Source organism: Marmota flaviventris, chromosome 4 (assembly GCF_047511675.1).
Source record: "Marmota flaviventris isolate mMarFla1 chromosome 4, mMarFla1.hap1, whole genome shotgun sequence".
Taxonomy (NCBI): Eukaryota; Metazoa; Chordata; class Mammalia; order Rodentia; family Sciuridae; genus Marmota; species Marmota flaviventris.
In genome coordinates, this window is record NC_092501.1 from 99,770,165 (window position 1) to 99,794,801 (window position 24,637).

General features: G+C 36.0%; 1 protein-coding gene across 2 annotated transcripts in view; it reads right to left on the bottom strand.

Annotated features, from left to right (window-relative positions):
- Positions 1 to 212: 212 nt before the first annotated feature.
- The window catches only part of Lmo7 (LIM domain 7), a 214,120-nt gene continuing 189,695 nt past the window's right edge, over positions 213 to 24,637 (bottom strand). For both annotated transcript variants that reach the window (XM_071611447.1, XM_027938081.3), the window contains 16 exons: positions 23,265 to 23,379; positions 21,819 to 21,980; positions 20,906 to 21,015; positions 19,875 to 19,935; positions 18,166 to 18,222; positions 16,347 to 16,372; positions 15,984 to 16,088; positions 15,286 to 15,378; positions 14,369 to 14,727; positions 13,425 to 13,490; positions 11,143 to 11,195; positions 8,634 to 8,847; positions 5,422 to 5,727; positions 3,510 to 3,618; positions 2,265 to 2,367; positions 213 to 974 (listed from right to left, as the gene is read on the bottom strand). In XM_071611447.1, the coding sequence (XP_071467548.1) occupies positions 952 to 974; positions 2,265 to 2,367; positions 3,510 to 3,618; positions 5,422 to 5,727; positions 8,634 to 8,847; positions 11,143 to 11,195; positions 13,425 to 13,490; positions 14,369 to 14,727; positions 15,286 to 15,378; positions 15,984 to 16,088; positions 16,347 to 16,372; positions 18,166 to 18,222; positions 19,875 to 19,935; positions 20,906 to 21,015; positions 21,819 to 21,980; positions 23,265 to 23,379 (1,962 nt within the window). In that variant the 3' untranslated portion in view covers positions 213 to 951. The remainder of the gene's footprint in view (positions 975 to 2,264; positions 2,368 to 3,509; positions 3,619 to 5,421; positions 5,728 to 8,633; positions 8,848 to 11,142; positions 11,196 to 13,424; positions 13,491 to 14,368; positions 14,728 to 15,285; positions 15,379 to 15,983; positions 16,089 to 16,346; positions 16,373 to 18,165; positions 18,223 to 19,874; positions 19,936 to 20,905; positions 21,016 to 21,818; positions 21,981 to 23,264; positions 23,380 to 24,637) is intronic.

Genomic DNA, 24,637 nt, shown 5'->3' on the forward strand with positions numbered 1-24,637 from the left:
AGTAAAACCATTGAGACTATGGGTGATAGTTTCACAGGCTTACGCACTATCAAAATTTGTCAAATTGTACACTTAAAATATGTGTAGATTATTATATGTGCATTATATCTTTGTAAAGCTGCTAAATAAAAGTGTCAAGAAAGACCATATACCAAAATATGATCTAAAGGACTGAAAGGGAGACACATACACACAAGAAAGAGGACCACTCCTTAAATGCATCAGCAAGTTTATTTACAAATGCAGCTGAACAGAAAGGCTCATTAGGTTCTGAAGAAAACTTCTAGGATACAAACCATGGTTATTTTTCATTAGTGAAAATAAGCAGCTTTCTACTGAATTGCTTAGCAACAGTTCTGGTGAAGAAAACTGAGCTCTCCTCATCAAGCAAAATAAAATGTTACATAAGCTAAAAATTTCTTTCAATCATATTACATAGGTGGAAAAAAAGGATACAGAAAGCAAATTTAGGGATGGATTTAAATGAAAATTTTCATGTGTTTCCACATTAACTTAGTATACAATAAACAGAGCAAGTACAATTATATATTTATATTAACTATTTCAAATAATGTTTTAAGAACTTTTTTAAAAAAAACAATAAAATACCCTCTTCAAAACACCACTAAATAGTCAAAACTTGATCATCATCAGCCTCAAAAATATTTTTAAGTTCTTATTTTTTCCCTTGTGCTTTTATGATGCTGTCTTCAAAAAAGTAAATACTGCACTTTTTCCACACAAAATTACCTTCTTATAAATAAACAAACAAAAATATAGGGTCTACCAAGACTATAATGGTCCTACATAATCTAATAAAGCAAAAAGAAGAAGGAGAAGAGTTATTCTTTTTTTGAGCAAAAAAGACATCAGACACATATTTATAGATCTACATCAGCAGCAAGCACCTCTTCTTCTATCTGCAACAGTGCTTTCATATGGAGACTTACATCACATGGCAGTTGGCCGTCCAGCTGATCAGGTAAGGAGAGAAGAGAGAAAAGTGCTTAGATTCAGAAACGAGTGAATATCGCTTCATGGGCTACATAGCAGTCATCACTCAAACAGTGGCCCAGTGAGGTAGAGAGAGTAACCTGTCACTCAGTTTTAGGATAAAGCTGGGCAAATCGCAGCCTCTGGGCTCCAGAATTCCTTAGTTGTAAAAATGGAATAAAAATGAACTGCTGACATAGAAAGAAATTACACTCAACTCTCTATTATTTGCATTGAAGGAGAAAAAAAAAAAGGCATGGGCAATTTTATAATAATGATTCTAAAAATCAATTATATTTGGCTTTGGAGCAAAGAAAGAAAAGGGCACACACATACACACACTCCCCAGCCATGCCCAGCCTTGCCACTCTCCAACCTCAGCGTCAGTGTCCAGGGAGGACTGACTGAACAGCTGGGGAAAGAAGGCTCAGAAGCCACCAACAGATAAGAGAGAGTTGATAGGGCTTAAACTATTTCCAAAGCACTCTTCACATAAGGGGTCATATAAATACCTCAGAGTTCAAAAGCAAATGGTTTTGCTGATACCACTTGTGACACCACTTCACAGTAAGGAAGAAACATGTTACCAGCATCAAGGTTCAAAATATACACAGCACTAATGTTTGTCTTGCTGTAGCTATAAACAACACACAACCCAAATATGCTACCCTATATTTTATAACACACAAATGCTTAGACACAACTAGCATCTGAAGTTTTGGAAAATGCATCTTGCAAAAAATGACACCTAAACACTATATAGTCAGATAAGAATTAAGGCTCTTTTAAATGTTATGTGTAATGATATCTGATTAGACAGTAACATGGAGAATAAGCTGATATTCTCCAGTACTCTAAATGATCACTTGCAAATTTGGTCATATTCTAAACCACATAACAAAGCTCATTGTTAAACAATAAAAACAAGCCATTGGGGAGAGATCAACCCTCAGTCACTTTGTCTGTTTTGGTTTAACTGTCCCCTTGAGTTATTCAGACCCTATGCAGATAACAAGAGATGCAGGGTCTGGACTTTTGGGTACAAGTTCCTCTCCAGTTCCACTACCCTATAACCCACCCTTGTGGCTGGACCCCAAGCAGTGAACCATATACTACACACCCTCTTCGAAGGGGATAGACTAAGATCCCTAAAATCTAGATCCCTATGGCAGTGAAGCTGAAGGGGACATGGCTACAGTTTCAGGGAAATGCATGGGAACCCGCGGTCTCCTTAAAAGACAAGAAATTTTCTCTCTGATTTGCTCTCTTACATTTGAATCTGAGATAGCAGTCGTTGCAGTACAGCTGGTGGTTTCTGATTCTGACTTCGGCTCCTGAGGAAGAACCTCCGAGGTCACACTCACAGGACACACACTGGGAGCCAAAAAAAAAAGAGAGAGAGAGAGAGAAAGGAAAAAGAAAAAACAACCCATGTACAATTAGCTCAAGGAAGCTTGGGGCGCACCCAGAAAAAAAAAGTAAAGAAAAAAAAAAGAAGCAAAATGCAGCTTCTAAGCTCTTGAATACATTTCAAACAAAGAAAAAGCAAAGTGAGGGGGGGCAAGAAATGATTAGTAGATTAAAATCAATTCTTCCAGATAGGACATTAAAAAATTCATAAAGTCAATTTTAAGAGCCAAGATGACCATTTTAAATAGAGCCCCAAATAAAGTAGAAATAATCTGCTAATTGGCTTAAGGAGATTTAGTCTTCATAGCCCCCCAGGGAATGGAGGGTACATCACCACATAAAAGAACTGGCTGAAGTGAATGGAGTTCGGGTTTTGGCACTCCATTCTGGGGGAAGCCACCTCCAGTATTCCTGCCACACTAGCTTGGCAAATGTTTCCACAGGCTCTTCTCTTCAAGGCTCAAACACTAATTATTTTGAGTCATTTTGTTCTGCCTAGGAACAGTGCAAGCCAGCTATGGACACATTTCAACCAACAATGGTCTGTAGGAATCCAGGATCAACAGGGGGCCTTTCTTCTGGCCCAAAGTAAGTCTAAGAATCAAATAGATTGTCTGTCTCTAGAGACAGACAATGCTAAACAGTCACAGCCTTAGCACTTTTTGTGTACAAAAACCTGTCAGGTATAAGCAGGCTGTGCAATTTTTTAAATATTTGCAATGGTTTTCCTTTGTGTTCTCCCTATTCCAAGGTAAGCTTTTAGACCCTGTCATAATTTCAGGTCCCTATGTCTTCAATAACATTGGTAAATTATATTTTAAGTATGCCTATGATAGCATGTTAAACATTTATGCACTGTAAATTTTATTTATAGAATTCTCAGAGATTAGAGATAGGAAATGCATAGTGTTTCCAGATTCACTTATGACTAGATTCAAAATTTGAGAACTAAGTAATAGCAAGCAATCTTTGATTCCAACAAAGCACAGACGGACAAATATAGCACCTAGCTTGTTAGTGGCACATCCACACCCAGCGGCTCAAAGAAGCCATGCGCTCTCCAAGCAAAGCTTTGCAGGCCTGCAGGCTATTTATCTCAGTCTCACCTTAAAACAATGTAAATGATAACAAAGACCCAGGGACTCGATGATCATGGCAGCTCCTTTGCCCAGAATGTTATTACAGTAGGAGCACACTCGCTTCCCACTGACTGACCTAGACACAGAACAAGAACGGAATGGAAGCGTTCACCTGCACACATGAGATTCATATTTAAAATCACACTCTGGTATTCGCATCCATAATAGCAACTTAAGGAAGGCTGTTTGTATCTGTGGGAGAAAAATTTTACCAGACAAGCACAGCATGCCTCAATTATACTGTAACTGTGAATGATCTGCATGGCAGCTCTGGGACCCCGGACAAATACTCACCTACATGAACAGTTCCAGTGTAATTAGTCCACTCGGCACTGTATGACACCATTCTCCTTAGATCATAGACCTACTTAGCAATACCTCCCCTCCTCTAATCCATTACATTTTCATGCCAGTTAAACCTGCCAAAGCATGCAACTCTAATCATGTCACTCCATACCTCAGACTGAAGAGCAGCCCCAACTTCCCTCAACAGGCATTGGGAGTTCTACTTTTCTTTCTTATTTGCCCAATTTTCTAATTAAACAAAGTGTCAGTGCTTTCCTGCCTGTGTCTCTGGCCTAAACAACTGGCTCAGCAGAGAATAAAATAAATACCGCCAGGCAGCTACCATTTCCATATAGAAGGAGTTTCTACTTTACTTCTGGATGTAGGTCTCATCTCTTGCAGTGCTGAAGTGACAGCCACTTCCTCCTTACCTCTAATCCCTAGGGATTAGCACAGAACTTCAGTGGTGCTGAGCAGTGCATAGCTGCTGAGTGTCCAATGTTGAAGGCCATAGAGATCTTCTCAGGGAAGAGAAGCTCAATGATCATCCCTCTGACCTCTGTTCTTCTAGCATGTGGTAAGTGGGGATCCCAGTAAATAAATGGATCCTCTCCTCTGCACAAACTTCGCCTCTGCTGACAAACTGATCATAAATCCTTACCCCTTTTCTTTTACTTCAAACTCTTTAAGATACATTTTGTAGATTTTGGCATAGGCAACATTATATTGGATTATAAAAAGATTCCTTATAAAAGTCTCTTCTTTGATAGTTAAAAAAATCTTAATATCAATGTATATTCTACCTTTAAAAATTGTTCCATTTGTTTAAAAAAAAAAAAAAATGTAGCATGTGCCAGAATTCCCTTGGGGTGACAACAGAAGCATGTACTTACACGAAACACAAAAGAAACCCACTCTGACATTTGAGCTTCACTCCACAGCACAAGGCACGTGGCTAGTGATGCTATTAAACTCTCACACACTTCCCACCCCATGTGAACTATGGAACTCAGTTGATGTAGCCTGAACAAAATGATGGCAAACCAGGTAACATCTAAGCAAGGATTCTGGCAATCAAAAACCCCAAAACCAAAGACCTAACCTACTTAATATTTTTTTAAACCCAGGTTGTTAAAGCTCACCAGACTATGAACACTTGATTATAATGTCTTCTCTTATACTCAGTTCCTATAAAATGAGTTTGTATTGCAGTGTCATTAAAACAGCCAAACATTTTACAATACTGCTTTTACCCATAAACAGGAAAAGCATCTGTGATCTAGTATATGTTTTTATGATTCCACATGGAGGACTATTCAGATATGTCTTACACCAAGACACTGACCACACGCTCAGGCCAAGAAAACCCTGGCAACTGGTAGACATCTTCAAGGTCTCCACTGACTTCTGAGACATCTATAAATACTATTAGGGTAGCATGAAGAGATATTAAGAAAGTCTTCTCAATCTGACTGTGACATATTCAAATGTGCTGTTCTTTTTTCACTGAAAGCTTGAACAAGATTTAGGGGAAATTTTGATTTAAAAAACCTTGAGACTAAGAGAAGGAGAGGAGAAAAACAAAGGGCCTCACCTGCTGCGGGGCTGAGTGCCTGGCTGTGGCTGTGGCTGTGGAGTGGAAGGGGAATGGCTGCGAGGGGCAGGGGTCTGGTTGGTGACTCCGCCCGTGGTGGCCTTCCCAGGGCCAGCAGAAGGAGGCAGCACACTGGAGGATGGGTTCCGCATGTAGGCACGGTTGGATGTGGACAACAGCTGAGGTGGTGGGCGACTGAAGTCTTGAACAGAGGAAGAAGCATAGACGCCTGCAGGCTGACCAAGCCAAGGGGACTGTCGCCAAGAAGCAGATCGGGAGGAGTCCAGGTTATCTAGAGACTCACCTCTGAAACACGTAAAGGACTCATCAAAACAGCATTAGGCATCCAACTAGAAACCTATTCAACACATCATTACAACCATTAAAAGGTCCATTCTGTGTACTTCTAAAGCAGGTATTAATTTACATCCACTTACATAGAAAATTACCTTGAATAGGTAAATTGCTCATCATCAGAGCTAGCATGAGGTTTCACATTTCAATCAACCTTCACTTTTACTTCATTCACTTGGTGCTTAGATAAAATAAGTACAACCAAAGTGGAAAGAAAAGTATTTTTTAAGATAAAAGCTAACAGTAAGACAGACAACCATTATCTTTGATAGTTTAGACATATAAATTTTACAGTCTTTCAAATTCAATCCAAAACTATATTTAAGCACTTAAATATGATAAGTATTAGGCTAGATGTTTTCACAACAGTATTAAACTTAGTCTCCACAATTCTATAAAAGATTTTTTAAATCTCATCAAAGTTAAGCAGACCACAGTTAGAGCCAGTCAAGGGTGGTAATCAGCTTTCAACCCAGTCACCCTGATTTCAAAATAACACAGACTAGCCTTCCATGAAATGCTCAATAATTCACCATCCAAAACCCTAAATTCCAACTGCTTAATGTCCACATTACCAGAAGCATTTGCCAACCAATCCCTTAAATTGAAAACACATTTAGCTCACAAACTGACTTAAAGACACCTTCTGAAAAATCTCTTTTAAAGTTGTATACTTACATTAATACTGATCAACCAATATTAATTGCAAATTATAAGTTTTTTCCTCACTTATCAATTGTGTTGCTATTACTCTTAAATATTCTCATATGTCAAGCTTAAAATATGCATTTAACTTTAACATTATAAGAGTAATATATCACATGGAAAAACTCACGCAACACAGAACAGTATATGAGGGATTTCAAGGGTCCCTTCCCTCACTTACCACACTTGCCCTAACCTAACCTGTGCTAACTACAGGTCCTTCACACGTTTCTCACATGTGCAAATATTTACATATACAATCAAATTTTCAGAAGTACAAATGTGTTTATATACACATGCAAGGTATTTGCCTGTTAACATTCTTAAGTGGGATAATGCTATAACACAGTCTTCAATAACTCATTTACCACTTAACATATAACTTCATGCCTATTTATGTGGCAGATGGTACCTTGCTGGTTCCCAAGGAACCATACCTTCTGGAATCCACTCTATTGTGTAGTCCCTGCCAATGACTTTAGGCTTGATCTGTGGCCAACAGGCATCAGCAGCCATGATGCACATGGAATGGAAGAAGACTTACATATTAGGATATGTCCTTCTGCCAGTCTACCTGTTTGAATCCAGGTGCCATGCCATGAGGAAGCCCAGGCAGCTATGTGGAGCAGCACAGGTAAGAACAGACATTTCTAACCACTAGATATGGCTTAAGCTCTTCAGAGGGCCCTCTGCATGAGGGGCAACAAATTACAGCCCATTGCCAAGATATATATAGCTCATTTTTCAAAGAGTCATTAAGAAAACAAAGAATAGGTGACAGAGACCCCTGCAGCCAACAAAACTTATTTACTGTCTAGTCCTTTATTTTTTCTTTTTAAAATGTTATTCTACTTTTTTTTAAATTACCAGCTCCTACTCTAAATGACAACAGTTGCTCAAGTGCCCCAGTCAACTGCATGCAAAGAATTTCCCAGGCAACCCTCAGATCTGAGAGAAAGAACGAGTTGTTATTTTAACCCACTAGGTTTTGAAGTGCTATATTATGCAGCAATGTCTTTCTCTTCCTTTAATGGTTATATAGTATTTTATCTTTCTGGTATACCACTACCTATTGAACAACTATTAAGTACCCTTTGCACAGAGGACATGGTGATTTTTTTCAGTCATTATTAATAATGTGTAAGTGTTCATCATTTTGGATATATTTGTGCAGACTTATCCAAATACATCCAGAAGATAAGAATGTTAGAAACTTAATTGTTCACTGAATTCAGATGTATAAAACTTTGCTTAATACACACTGAAAAGCTATCCACCCAACTGGGAAGAATTCCTATTTGCTTATACAATTACTAAGTTTAAGCAATCATATAATTCTTTCCAAATCTCCTAAGTAAAAGAGACATATCATTGTTATTTTGGGAATAGTGTTGATCTTCATACATTGATTGGCTTTTTGTTTCTTTTTCTTATAAACCGCCTGCTCAAATCACCTATTTTCTTATAGTCATTAAGGTTCATTTACTGATTTTTAAGAAGATATTTGTATGCTGAGAAAATGAACTTTTTGTCTCTAGGGTGTTAAAAATAACTTTGCCCAGTTTGTCAAATAAGGAAATACTGACTCAAAGTAGCTGCAGGATTTGTTTACCAAGATTTATCTTTTAAAATATTCATCTTTTCATCTCTAATTTATTCTGTATACTTAACTTTTTAAAGTTAGAAAACTTAGATTTTTCACACTTTGCAAATCCCATTTTGATAATTCCAATCTAATCATCATCTCATTATAAACAGAAGTTTCAATACCTTTTTTAAAGTTTGGCAGCCCAGAAAGCACTAAGTGCTTATTTAATTATCCCAATCCCACTTCAGAGTTCTAGAACCAGATTTGTAACCTATTAACCATGTCGTCTTGTCCAACTATATTACCTGCTTGAGTCACAGAATTACTACCCTACTTCAAACCAGTTTCTCCAGATTAAATGAGATGTCGTAGGCAAAGCATCTGGCTCATGGTCGACATAGGATAGAGCCCAATGTTTTTTTTCCTACTTGTCTTCCTCTTGCCAGACCTCAGGTAAGTAGAAGAAATTATGATATCTCTTCTGTCCAAACAAATCACCAGCACATCTAGAAATTAAGCATTTGCCTCACAACAAAGAAGCAGCGATTCCCAAACCTTCTCCCACCTTCTCATGACCCCAGGCAGACAGATGGGCTCTTTATTTATGCTGGAACTACGCTGTCGGATCCAGCTATTGTCATGGTGAAGGGATGTTCTCTTTCTCATTTCCTGGAGAATCTGTTGTCTCTCCAGCTCTGCTTCTGAGGGGGCTGAATCTTTCTTGGAGCTTCTCTGTGAAAAGCCTGTACCCCCAATTCGGTCCAAGTATTTGTTGCTTCCTAAATTAAAAATACACAAAAAGCTTCAGGGTTAGTACATAAGAAAGGACAGTGGATAAATCTCCAAAGACAGTCCAGCTTAACATCTGACATATGCTTACATATTATCAACTTCCAATGAGGTGGCTGCAATGACACAGAAAGCACCTGTCTCCTGTTTCTGAAGATGCCAGTTCCCTACCCACAGGCACAACACAGAACATACTAGGGACACCCAGGGGCTGCCTGTAGAAGGGAAGAGCCAGAATGGGATCACTGGATCACTGGCTATGACAACTCTGTGTAAGAACATGAAGTTTTCTTTAAAAAAAAAAAAAAAAATTGCACTCCCTTGGGAAAAGAAAGCCCACAGAGGCACGAATTTCTAGCTGACCCGACCTGAGTATTCATGTCACCAAACTGCAGGGCTAAGAACATATTCAGTCTCTGAAATGGAAAAACAGCCCAGGCATCCAAATGACAGTTACCATCCAAATAAATGTTATGCTTCTTTCTGTTCTAAGGAACTTACAGAAGTATAATTTGGATTATCACATTTATTAATGATCATTAAGTCAGGTTTTATCATAAGGGCTTTATCTCTTGGGTTTGCTGACTGATTTACGATTTGGGTAAAACATTAAGATTAAAGTATCATCCACTGAAGTATCATCTGTGCCTTAATATCAATTAGAAAATTTTATCCAAGGATTTATTTTATTTTTCTGTATTTACTGCTATTGTCATTCTTTCAAAATTCATAGTTTATCTATGTCTTAGTTTCATCTTCCAGTAAGCAATGAGCAGAACCACCCTTATATACTCCTAAGTTTAACATAGCTTATCACTTTGGTTGAATTTTAAAGAAAACATTTTCCATTTTAAAAGAACCTTACTGGTATAATCAAGTTATTCCACTAAACAGTTAATAATTTCCACTGCATGCCACTCAGGAACTTGAACTTCATAAAGAGAACACACACACACACACACAGGATGAGACACGAACCAGAATCACAAACAATATTATTTCTGAGTCAGATCTGCTGTTACTAACAGATCATGAGTTTCACTCAGGAAAGCATACAGCTATTACTTAGGTTGAAGGGAGTGAAGGGAGGGAGGGGTATGGAGGTAGAAAGGTTAGTAGAATGAATCTGACATTATCCTATTACATATATTACTATATGACCAGTGTAATTCTACATCATGTACAACCAGAAGAATGAGAAATTATACTCCATTTACGTATGATGTGTCAAAGTGCATTCTACTGTCATGTATAAGTAATTAAAACTTTAAAAAAAAATATTTCAGAGAAGATTAAACTATAACTTTAATGGTGGCTAGGGGCAAGTTCAGGGAGAAGAAATGGGAAATCCAAATAGGAAAAGATCCAAGACCAGAGGAACCATATCAAAAAGTATCTTGACAAATTCAGAATTAGGAGAAGACAATCTGGTTATGTTTAAGGGTTCCTAAAGGGGAAAAGAGCAGAAAAGACTGGAAAAGTATGCTAGGACCAGATATTAGAAGGTCCTACAAATTCAAGGGAAAATATGATGACAGAGCCCCTAATGGAAATTATAAATTCTACAAGCTCTTACCAGGGGCTACAAATTAGATGCCACCAGAACATTCTGACTTGTTAGATATTGTTGTTTTGCTCATGGAGAATCTAAAATTTTTTAAAATTCCTTATCAATGCTTAAAAGAAAACACGTAAAAAAACAGATCTTTTTTTTTTCCCTCTCTTTTTGATAAAAGAAAAAGCTGGCAATGAGAGCCTTGCATGCTCCCACATGTCAGCAATATGCCGGAACTAGGATGGGGCCCCACACCTCAACAACAACAAAAAAAAACTTTATACTAATAAGATCAGATTCCAAATTATTTTTGTGGAGTCAATGAAATCATTATCATTTTGGAATTTTTTTTCATATTTTAGCATTTCAATACACAACTTCAAATTTGTATACAACTTTTTCATCTATTCTGCAAATCTTTTCTGTGCCATTTCTTCAGCTGCAATTAAATTTACTAAATAAAATTGCATCAGCATCATTTTACCAAAATCTCACATATTTAAATAGCTATTTAAAAACCATTTTAATCTCCAAGTAGTTTTCTACTATAAATAAAGCCACAATAAACACAGGGTTGTTGTTTTATTATTATATGCAGACACTGAAAATAGTTTTTAAATCATGTAATCTTAATGAATTCTGAAATATCTTGCCCTTAAAAATACTGATTATTGCATGTGATAGCACAAACAATCAAACTGAAGAAGTTTGAAAAAAAAATCTCATTTACCATTTTTATTTGTGTAGTAATCATTCAATTCAGTAGTAGATCTGGATTTATTCCTAAAAATAAAGAACATATTAAATGTGTTTCAATAAGAACATCTTTTTCATATTTATAAAGAACACCAAAAAGACTGTTTTTTAAAGAAGCTGATTTATTTCCTATTGAGAGCTATATTTATTTTAAACCAAGGAATTTTTTATATTGTGTGTACTAGCAGAAAACAGAAAAATGAAATGATAAGAAGAGGTGAATAAGTGATAATACTTCTCTAATACAAAAATGAAGAATATAATTACTGATCAGATTTTGTCAACATTCACTCTTCCAGACCTTAATTTTACTGGGCTTACCAAGCATCTGCCATCAGGTCACCCAAAGTCAGACTATCTTGCTCACTCCACATTGCCCCAACATCATGATTTCAACTTCTGAGGCATTAGACCACTGATTACCCTAGAACAGCAATTCACCCAACACTACCCTAGCACTCCAAACAGGTACTGAAACTTACTGCATAGCAACTACTACTTCTTCTTCTTCTTCTTTTTTTTTTGGGGGGGGGGGGTACCAGGGATTGAATCCAGGGGCACTTAACCACTGAGCCACATCCCCATCCCCTTTTAATATTTTATTTTGAGACAGGGTCTTGATAAATTGCTTAGGACCTCTCTAATTTGCTGAGGCTGGCTATGAACTTGTGATCCTCCTGAACTGCTGGGATTACAGGCGTGTGCCATCATGCCCAACCTGCATAGCAGCTTCTGAAAATTTTTAACTTTAGTTCTAGAAATCAACAAATGCTAATTTTATTCTCACTCTACTAAGCACACTGAGCTTCAAAAATAATAGTAATCATAACACAAAATAATATAGAGTATTTTACAATAACATGTAGTGTTATTCATATGAATACAACATACTTATGTACGCAGTGCAATAATCTATAATACATAATAATGTACCACAACTGATAGACACACACATTCTTGGAAAAACTTTACTTATTTACAAAGGAAAAACCAGTTATTACCAGGTATAGAGCCACACTTCTTGATATCTCTAGGGCTTTATCAGCAATGTCTAGAGGATTTCATATTTTCTGGAATTAAGTTTTTTCACTTCATTGTAATTATTTTCCCCAAGGTAACAAACTATATAAATAAAGCTTTTTAAATATACATAGTTCTAAAAGATAGATCAACATTTTAATGACTTACACTCAGATTCATTATAAATAAGGTCTTTTATCACTAGATAATTTTTTATAGTTATTGTTGGCCCATTCCTACCTAGTCATTCCTTTCCTTTTTCCTTTATACTCTGAGTCCTTTTCAGTCATTCAGATTGCCTATAAGTTTCCCTTATATCTAAAAATAAAATCAAATTTCCCCAAGGAGGAATTTCATCTCTTCAATAATAAGCTATTGGTCCTACATTAGATATTTGACCAATTCTGTTCAGAAGTCCTTAATGATTTCATAACTGCAAAGCACCTTAAAAATTCCATTAAAAAATAAATAAATAAATAAAAATAAAAATTACATTAAACATTAAAACTTAATGCTTTAGGAAGTTTTAAAACACATTTTCAGAAACTTATCTGAAATTTTATCTTCATTCCTCAAAACTGAGCAACTGGTTCCAAACAGACTAAAAGAAAGATCACAATTTTCACTGTATATGCCCTTATACAACCTATTTTTAGGTAATCTGAAGCCATTACTTATAATTTTTTTTAAAGCTATGGTATATTACCAAAAAAAAAAGGAAAGTAAAAGGACACAATTCTACAATTCTTCCCATGTCCATTTCTCTTTGCAAATGTGACTCCTCCCCTCTATGAAATGGAGCTGGCCTTGCAACTTTATAGACAATAGCATAGACCTAAGCCTTGTAGGCTTCCTCTCTCTTTAAGCCTCTCTTTTCTGCCCAATGCCATGTACTTAAGACCCCACTGACTTACTGGATGTTGAAAGACACATGCCCCAGTTGCTCTTATTGCCCCAGCTGCCAGCCAACTGGTAGCAGATACATGAGGGTGCCCAGTCAACTAAAAGAACTGCCTGATTAGCTCAATCCAGAAAGATGACCCACAAAATCATAAGTCGCTAAGTTTAGGGGAAGTTGTTACACATCAAAAGCTAACTGATAACAGAGATTAACCAGCAAGTTCTATTTGTATTCCACAAAAGACAAAGGGCAAAGTAGTTTTACAAAATAGTTTCTATGCAGAACTGGGGCCATTTAGGTGAAACCAATTACTACAAATAAAATGTTTTACCCACCTGTCACTAGGAAGAAAACCTGAAGATTCTTCCTCTTTGTTTGGTATATCATAAGAATCAACAGGCCTAAAAGATTGACCAAAAAATAAAAACTTACAATCAAAATATAAAACTTTAAGACAAGGATTCCAAAATAATGTTATTCTAGCCTCTTTATGTAAATGGTCTATGGGTTAATAACCAAAGATAAAGTATTTCAACCTATCACTTTGAGCTTTACTTTCCTTCTGCTGCCAACAGACATTGGTTACTCATACATCACTCATTCCACAAGTAAGTACTGGGTGCCCACCATGCCCCAGTACTGCTCTAGGGCTAGGCTACAGAAGTAAACAAAACAAATTTGTTGGCCTCTTTGCACTTATACTTTACTGGGGCAGGCAGGCCAACAGAGAGACAACATCATAATAGAAAGCAGGATAAGGGCACATAGACAAGAAAGAAAGAGTCATATGTTTTAAATGAGGTATTCTGGAAAATCTAAGAAGGTGACATTTGAGCAGAGATTTGAATAAAATGAGTAAGCCACACAAATAGGTGAGGAAAGACATTTTCAGGCAGAGAAACAGAAAATATAAAAGTCCAGATGCAGAGTACGTTGGACATGGAGGCCAGTATGGCTGCAGCAGACAAATGTGGGCAAGAGTGGTGGGCATTAAGTGGTAGACAAAGGGACCAAGACATGGCTTGGATAAGACTTCTGTACCATGCTGAGGACTGTACAGTGTTCTAAGGGGACAGGAAACCATCTGGAGAGTTGAGCAGGGAATTATGGTGACATGATTAGATTTGTGATCTAAAGGCTCTGTTGGGATTCTTGCATTCACTTGTGCAGAGAAAAGATGGTAGCAGCAGAAGACCAACAAGGTGCTTTGAAGTGTAATGCACACAGTGAAGCCAATCCTATTTAAACTCCTGTGCAACATTCAGTGGTGGGGACAGACCTCCTGTACTGGTATATTTTGACCGAAGTTTCCCTCTCTATCTCTGCCTGGCGCTTCTGCTCTTCTGCACGGTGCTTCTGCGCCTCAGCCTCAGCCTCCCGCTGTTTCTTCTCCTGTTCTTCCTGAGCTTGTTGCTCCTTCAGTTTCCCCTCTCTCTCAAGAATGAATTGTTCCTGCAGCTTCTGTCTTTGGTCCTCATGAACAACATCCTCTTCCTGCTGTCTCCTCTCCTCCTCTCCTGCTCGAGTTCCTTCCCTGTCAGAAGACTTGGACCCTTCACTCCAGGTGGCCTCCCAAGTGGCAATGGCAGGTTCCCGTGTGGTCAGAGAAATGCTGTTTGAGTTTAGGACCATCAGTTCCTATGTGACCAGTGGAAAAGAGAAATCCATCTCAATCTGTATATCAATAATTTCACATACATAGATACTAATTTTTAGGTATTAACTGTAGTTGCCCAAAATTTCATTGATTTTTTTTCCTCTTGGTGGTGATAAGGATTGAACCCAAGACTTCACACATGCTAGGCACACACTATACCACTGCACTATACCGCCAGTCATTTTATTTTAAGACAGGGAGGGTCTTGCTAAGTTGCCCAATTGCTTCAAACTTGCAATTCTTCTGCCTCAGCCTCCTGAGTAGCTAGGATAATAGCTAAAGAAGGCCTCCCAAGTGACTGAGATATAAGTTGGAGGAAGAAGCACTGAAGTTCTATTAATATAATTATTTAATGATATAATAGAAAAACTAAGAGAAAGATTGAAACATCAAGGCCAAACTCTAAACCAGTTTTTTTCAAAAAAACTAGAGAGGTGAACATGTGGCCAAACTCAGAGGAAATGAGGAGTCCCTTACTTCTCAGCTAGTTTCACCAACCAGGTAAAGAGAAGGAAGTAAGCAGCCTGTTTCAATGATACCTCATCCAAGTACTTGGAATTCTCTCTCTCAGCCTCCTGCTTAGCCCTTTGCCACTCTTCCCTCAGTTTCTCTTGCTCACGTTGGTATTTTTCCTGTGAGAAAACACAGTGTATTAATCAGTATTAATAACTTTTCATTTTTTTAATAACTTTACATTTTAAACAGAATCTTTCATTAATACTTTGGTTCTCCCTAACCTCAACCTTTAAATACATGATTTTATTTTCATTTAACCAACCAGATTTTAGTCCCTAAAGTAGCAGAGAATTTTAAGGAACTAAATGCAGATGTCAGAAAAGTGTGCATATACCAAATTAGATGCATATCTACCCTTTACCATGGACATAATTCCTCAAAGCTTCCAGCTGTGAGAAAGACTAAATTATTCCGTATCGAACCTACTCAATCACTGAGGAGAACTAAGTCCTCACAAAGACTATTTACCTTTCCTGAGTGCACCCCTCATGTACTCTGAAAGTACATATAAAAGCTAATAAAAATGATTTTAAAAGGATAACTCTGGAAATCTTCAAAATGGAAATCTAATTAACGCAAAATGTGCTACCTACAAAACAATAGAGATGAAACTATTGGTTTTATTTTTTAAAATTTGCTTTTCTATACTGGTTGACATGGACCAGAAAGAAGCCATGAAAGCTAAGCCTAATTCCTATTCACTCATGCCATCCCACACTACCTGAAGTAGACGGTCCTGCTCCTTCTGCCACCTCTCCTGCCGCTTTCGCTCCTCCTCTTGATCCCATGCCCAGCGACTGGGGGCACTGAGGGTTGGAACTGGAAGCTAACCAGTTATCAAAGAACAACAATGGAGTTTCATTAAGTCATCTATTGAACCACTTTCACAAATATCAATTATTCATCTTACACTCTGCTTTGTACTGTACCAGAGAAGAACTAGCTTAATATTTCAAAGTAACTCTTCTCAACTTGGAGGATATACCCTATGCAACTGAAAATAATGTAAGCAAAGCTACTGCATATGAGTTTGTTCCCACCAGCTCACCTTACTTATTCCCAACTACAAATGAATACTACTTACATCAGGAACCACAGAGTCAGAGCTTCCTGCTTTGCAGCATGTGGGCAAGGAGGGAAAAAATACAATATTAGTCTTTTTGTTTCTATGAAATAATTCCTTTCAGAAAGTTACATCCTAACTATCCCTATGTCAGTATACTAAGTGACATAAACTTTTTTAAAACAAGTCAATATATCCTTTTTTCCCTTTAGTTTCATTTGTTATTCTTCAAATTCAAAGCCAATAACAAGAAGATTATCCAGGGGTGCCAAAGGCACACACTAGCTCCAGATACCAGAGCTGAATCAATGGACATCCTGAAAGCATTTTAGGGTTCTTTTATTACTAAAAGAATAAAAGATCTCACAGTTTGGTCTAACAGAAAAAAAAGAATCTCAAATGTTACAACATATAACAAATTCAGTTATTTACTTGCAACTGTGTAATTGTAGTATGACAGCTACAAGTCATTCAAAACAAAAAAAAAAACGTGCCACTACAACATATTCAAGAACATGTAACTTTACTATCATTTGCAAAACAAGTAGTCAAGTTTCATGTTTGAACTTCAGGGCACATTCTTATTATTTTTATCCTTAGAAGCCTACATAAGTATGTGTCTGTACATAATACAATGATCATAAAAATGTAAACTTTCAGAAAATATATTAGTATATGCTATTTGTAAATTTTCCTGAAACCTCAGTTGTTAAAGTATTTCCTTCTGTAATTTTTTTAAGAAAACTGCTTTGAGACAGAAAAATGGTCTTCCCAGAATAGTTTACTGAAGAAAATAAAATCAAAATTAGAATCAAGATAGAAAAGAAATTATTTTATTTTGGCCAATTTGAGTAGGAGTATAATATTATTTCACTTAAATAACCATAGAAAACAATAGTTTAATTTAAAAGATGAACCAAAACACTAAGGATACTGACACAAACAGACATGCAAGCTATTTCTGGTTAAAAAGTGACCTTCACCCACCAAAGGAAGAACAGTAGGTGATTAACACAATATACACAAGTCCAGTATCATGTTATAAGACAGGTTTGTGTTTCAGTAATCTTAAAAGGAAGAATAACATTTTAGACAACAACAGCACAATCTGCTCCAGCTGTTGCATCTCGAATGTTGAACATTACTTTTAAGTTCTTCATAGCAAAAAACAGAGCTCAAATTGCATTCATGAGACAGAGCAACCGACAATCGTGAAAGGGAGGAAATGTCACATGCATCACGTATTTGTGAAACAGCCCTGCCCAACCTACACCAACATCAAGAAGCCCAAAATGCACCTGTCCTCAGATGCAACTCAAATTAATTTATTACTTTGAAGTCACATTGACATTCCAAAGCCACCATCCCATAGCAACAAATAATTCTACTCTTTATTCAGAGCATTTTCACAACCAAAAACAGGTCAGTTTTTAAAGATTGGTCAATTGTATGTTGGTGTAGTGTAACATTATGCAATTTGTAGAAAGTAGTAAGATTTAAATGAAACTCCTCATTTCTTACTGTTACCACCCAGTGGAAAGACATGTGTGTTTAACAGCATCTCAGTTTTTTGTTTTTATTTGTTTTTTAATCAGTTAAAAGAGAAAAAACCTTTATAGCTATACAAAGGACACACAAAGACCCATTACCACAGAGGTAGACCCATGAACTGTAAGAAAAGCCTGATGAGCCTAGGGAAAGAATGGAAATGGGTTATGTTGCTGGGTCATAATGACAGCCAAACTGAAGAGGCTCAGTTCCCAGAACCACAGACCATCAGAAGAATGGAGAATGAAAACAAGTCCATGAAAGGGAACATACTATTAGCTTTGTGGTTTACCTTGTTCAAAAAATTGTGATCGTCTTTTTAAGTTTTTCAAAGAAATGGGTTCAGATGCTAGTTGGAAAATAAAAATAATAATAATAATAAATACCATATCATATCATTCATTTTAATTTCTCACCACTGGTAAATTAAATGATACCTGACACACCTTTCAAATCTGTATCAATTTTTTTTTTAATGACAAAACTAACAGCCACAGAAAACATGAATTATTTCAAGGGATACAGACACATATATTTTAGTAGTCTATATTACATTTAAATTAGTAAAAGGAACAAAAAATATCTTCATTAATAAATTTTAATAGACAACATTCATACTTTCACTGCTGTGAAAGTCATACAGTCCGTGCTAGGTCACAAAGCTTTAGGGAAATAAAAATTAACACATTTTGCTTAAGTTAATCAATCTAACATTTTTTCTGCCAAAGAATTTTCATAACACTGATGAATAAGAACTGAAAATTATTGGGGAGGAGGAGGACAACAAAATAAATAATAGCTACAGGAAGATCAAATGAAAACAAATGCTGAAATTATGATTTTTTTCAATCTAAAATATTTTGCTCTAGTTTTCAAGATCTTGTAGCTGCTAACTTAGACAAAATGAACTTCAATCAAAAAAATTAGAAAACAGTGACTTCTCCCACATATCTGTGACAAGAGTATGGCATAAAATATAAATGTGATTATTACTTCATACTGGTTGCTGTTTATTTTTCTAAACAAAATCTTCAAATGGCAGGGCCTGTGTATAGTCCTACTGTCACTAAAGCATTAGATGTCTTTATCAGTTGGCTCTGCCTGGGCCACTGGCAGAAGAGGACCAAGATGCTTTAGAGATTTGGTATCAGGAAGAAAAATAAGAAATGCTTGTTTTAAAACTTCCTTTGATTAAAAAATAAATTTTAAAAAAATTAAAATATAGTCATTTCTATTGGAAATGAAATATAAAGAGAAATAATCAATGAGGGAAAGGAAATTTATAAATTTAGGTTGGATTTGACATAGTGTACAATAAAGTGGGAAAGTTAACAAACACTATACAAATCCATCCCATTCTTGGCAGCCTGATTTTATGGTAAATGAAGCTTCATCTTCTTTGGGTATCCTTCCCTGTCATGTTGATCAGAGAGATCTTTGTTGTGTATTTTGTATGCCTGAAGAATGGTACATGGTATACAATAGATAAATTATTTGTGTCTGAGCAGAAAAAGAAAGAGAATGATAACTCCAAATTCCCTAGATATTGTGCCTTTTTTTTAAAATAAGGAGTGTGACCACTAACAACTGTTACTACAATTGGCAGTTCTCTATTAAGATTAGCTGTGTCCAAGTTTGTCTCTTTCACAACAATAAAGGGAAAAAGGAAACTTCATTCATTGTTTTTTATTTAATGAAGATTTCCTTTGCCAGCATGCCACAGCCAGAAAGCTGCTGGTCTCAGGAAAACCTGTTCTTATTTGGCTTAGGCACACAGGCACCCAGAACATGCTGCCAAAGTTTTGTTTGCAATTCCTGAACTATTTAACGCTGGAATCAAACGCCCTTCCACCTGTTTGCAATTGGATCTGTGTGCTAACCTTTTAGTTTCAACTTGCAGTGGATCAGTTTTTCTCTCAATGAAATTAATTTTAGAATAGCAGAACTTGGGAGCTATGACTTTTTCTACATTACAGATGTAAATGATAATGTGATGTTTACCTTTTGATTCAATAGTGTTGCTTTCATCATGAATTCCATTGATTTCTTTGGATTCAGTGTACTAGAAAGGACAAACATGCTAATTAATATTCTCTTCTATTGGACTTTGAGCTTAAATAATTCATTTCTCATCAGAGAGAGTAACTTTTAACAAGATTGGTTTTAAGGCTATTGATCCTCAAAAGCTTTTTACATGTAGTAGAGACTTATTCTTCATTATTTGTGGAAAGATTAATGACTAGCTTCAGGCAAGGATGACCTTAAGTTTAATCAGACATTAACATTCTAAGAAATATGGTGGACAAAATAGTCTTTAATCCATTTGGCTTAACTTAATGACTAAGTAAAATGATCATATAGGAATCTCTAACATTTAAATTGTTGCTTCAGAATGTAGCAAGATCTCTATTAAGTAAAAGTTTTAGTTACAAATTTAAATTATTAATTTAAATGAACAATTCATACTCTAAATAGACACACTGTTTTCAAAGCCTATATAAAAAAGTATTATTTGACACCTAAAAAAATTCTGCATAATTTTAGAATCAATTAATGGAACTGATTATATCTTAATCACACACATAATTCTACCTATCAAATACACCCACACAAGAACTAAAAATGCTTGATGAGGTTTTATATTGCACACAATGACTACATTCCCTTTGCCAGTGAAGACTAAAGAGCATATAGAAGTTTTAGTGTATAATTTTACATAATTGCTACTTCACATTCATGAGATCTGAGAGATTGTTGTAATGATGAAAGATTGGTAAGAAATACCTGCAAAACAACATTATGGGATCTTTTGATTTACCATTACATAAGTCACTAATAATACCCCATTAATGGGTAAGGCCTTATGACTTTCAAAAATACATTTTATTCTCTTTACTATACATTACCTTATTCAATTACTTATGTTTTAAATGTGGTATTTAAATTGCTTAAAAAATAAATTTTCTTCTGCAGATATAATCTATATCATGGCTTTGTCTCTGTAGTATACTCCTAGTTCTCAAAATACTTACAGTAGGGCTCTGAAGGCTTTCGGAGAAATCAGTTGTTACTGATAAATCTGAAGACTTGTCTGAATTGTAAATTCCAGAAGTTGTATCAATCCACTTTGTTTCAGGTGAACCTATAATTTTGGTAGCCATACTGGTGAGATTGAGGGTTTTATGCCGTATAAATGGCAGGGAAGGCTGGTCTTTGCCCCAATCTGATTGGCACATGAAGATCAAGAAATGAGTACACATAAATGATGATGTGGAAAGAATAAAGTTACTGAAATGCACATATACAAAACACACATATATAAGACAGACAGACAGACATATCAGGTAGTGTGCAGAAGAATCACCTTCCCAAACACAAAAGTTAAATCATGTTAGTCATGAAAAGACTAGCAAATTTACTGAATCTTTCTATAAACCAAGACTAAATATTATATTTTTATGTAATAAGATGGTAGGTATGCCCTTTCACATCCAACCTCAACTGGGAACTCAGAAATACAATGATAGAAAATGTATACTGAAAGTTCTTTGAGAACAATAATAGGAATATGACCAATCATGCTTTTATACCAGTTCAGTTACGCTACTGCAGAGAAAGTTAAAGCACAGTATTTCTTAATATTCAACATCCTTACAAATGACTCCAAATGCAATTACATTTGCATTGAATTGATGTTTGCATTCAGTCCAATCAGGATATAAACTAGTCATATAATGTAGAATTCAGTAAGTTTGCTAATGAAGAGTTTTCAGACAGCATACTGAAAGAGGTATTATACAAGATTTGTTCCAACATAAAAACAAGAAGCTTTTAAGCAACAAAGTAAAATGAAAAAACACAAAATTATTAAAGCAAATTGTTACAACCACTTGCCAAAGACCAGTTTCCCAACTTAGAAAGCCAGACACAGTAAAACTCACTCACCAGACTTCCCATGGCGCCTGACATCCATCACTAGGTTTCCAGTTTCTCGAGCACGAGCCATGGTTTCCTCCCACTCTTTTGTATCCTTATATGTAAACTTGATGTTGTTAACAGCAATAATCTCATCATCTACCTGTAGCTGAGAAAATTCTGCTGGGCTACCTAAAATTAACGTAAAGTAAATTAAACAATCAATTGTCTTAAAATCCTTTATGGTCTATTAGTCACTGTTTCTTTAAATTAAGGAAAAATAACATCTTAATCTCAACTAACAACTTCTCATTGTTTTCAGATGCAGAAGAGTCACTAGATTTTTTTTAAGCTATCAAATATTTGGGGTGAGTATTTGCAACAAACAAGGCACCAAAGGCATTTTTTTAATTCTAGTAGTATGCATCTTCATTGATATTGAAAGGAGAAATGATAAGTTCACTATCCAATAAAATTTATTAACCTCCTAAGGACAAAGAAAGTCTTAATTATTTTCAGGTTAAAAATGTGATACGTGGGCTGGGATTGTGGCTCAGTGGTAGAGTGCTTGCCTAGCATGTTCGAGGCCCTGGGTTGGATCCTCAGCACCACATAAAAAAAATAAAATAAAAGTATTGTGTACAACTATTTTAAAAAAATTTTAAATGTGACATGTACTATACTTTGAGTTTGCACATCTGATACTCTCTGGAAGGGAGCAGAAAGAAATAAGGACACTTAATATTATATAACATTAATACCATAACTAAAATACCACTACCTAATTGAAGCAATCAAAAGAAAAATCAATGTTGACATGCAATTTTATGTAGCTAAAGTATATAAACAAGGGTTTCCTCTTAAATATAATAGCTCTCATTTTAATTTTAGGCCTTGTAATAATAATTGGCAAAGTTTCTGGGTTTAACTTGTTATGACCCTGGGTGGAGGAGGTAATCCCTTTACAAATATCTCAAGACCTTTTGCCTCCATAAACAATAGATATATTAGTATGCGCAAAAAACACCACATTCAGCTGGGAAAGTAGGTCTGTAGTGGAGTGCCTGCCAAGCAGGTGCCAATTCCTGGGTTCAATCCCCAAAACCACTAAATAACAAACACAATGGCTACTGATAAAAATTTCAATCAAAATCTGCAAATAAATTCTATTTGTTAGCATTTCAAAAAAATAAGCTTAAAATTGAAAAATTCTGTAAAAAGTCTTCTTCAAAACTAAAATTAATTAGGCAATAGGAATAAACAATGTATGAATCTGCAACCCCAGCTAACAGTCTCAGGGAAGAGGATACATCTTTATTTACTAATGAATTTTCACATTAGTAAAATGAATTAGTAAATATATTTTTTTCTCTTATAACAAACAAATCAATTTCTGCAATTCCCACCCACCCCCACCCCCCCAGGATAGGATAACAAAGGAGAAGACAGTTCAGTAGAGTAAAATCTATGATTTACCTTCCTCAACTGATGCCACAAAGATCCTGGAAAAATCCCATTTTATTGTAAACCCAAAGTCAAGGCTGTTCCCAGGCATCTGGTTTATGCTGATTCTCATATCACTGAACTGATCCTGAAAACAAAACATGAAACGCTGGTATCAGGTGTCACTGGCACCCACACAGAGGAAAGTCTATCCAGGCAAGATGGGAAGCTGCACACAAAGCACACTTGAATTATTTCATCATAAACCGAAAGCTTCATCCTTTCTTCCTTGGCCTTCATAAAAGTATAAATATAATAAAATACTTATTTATATAAGTATCACCAAGTTTATTACTTTTTCTGCTAAAATAAGGGAAAAATCTATCAAGAATAAATATTGGGCTGGGGATGTAGCTCAAGCGGTAGTGCGCTCGCCTGGCATGTGTGCGGCCCGGGTTCGATCCTCAGCACCACATACAAACAAAGATGTTGTGTCCGCCGAAAAACTAAAAAAAATATATATTAAAAATTCTCTCTCTCTCTCTCTCTCCTTCCCCCTCTCTCTCTCTCTCACTCTCTTTTTAAAAAAAAAGAATAAATATTTTTCTTTGTATAATACTATAATTCACTTAGTCATTGATAAATCATAGGTTTTTGCCTAAAATCTAATTTACAAACCACTTATTTGCTGTCCCGGAATGAAGCATAGTGATCTGCATTATTTATTTAGTTATTTAGGCACTAGGGATTGAACCCAGGATCACTTTACCACACATCCCTATTTTATTTTGAGACAGGCTCTCTCTAAGTTGCTGAGGCTGGCCTTGAACTTTTGATCCTACTGCCTGAGCCTCCAGAGTTAACTGGCATTACAGACATGAACCATCACACCTAGCTAAATTTATGTTTAAAATAATAACATATTTATAAATAAAACAAAACATACCTCCAATATTGACCATATTTAGCTGAATAATTTCAAGTGGTTTATAGACACATAATTCATCTACCAGTGGTGTCCCATCAAGGACTACTATCATCCCCCTTGCTGGGATCTCAAATTTGACAAGGCATTTTTGTTTGTTCAACTGCCACACAAGGACATGATGATAAAGCATAGCTGCTACACATGCTGCAAAATGCACAATGCTATCATCCAAGAGAACCTACTCTCTAAGATGCCAAGAGGATCACTATGCGACATCCTGAGCAACAGATCATGACTTCACAGAAATAACATCAGCCTATAAATGTCCAAGAATGATAGCCCGTTCAGCAAAAGGCAGAATTCTATTTCCACTTCTGTAATTTCATGTTCACCACCCAAAAACACATCCTAAATTCTTACATTTCCCAGGACTTTCTTAAATCATTTTCTAAACCAGATTTCAGTTTTATAGTAAACT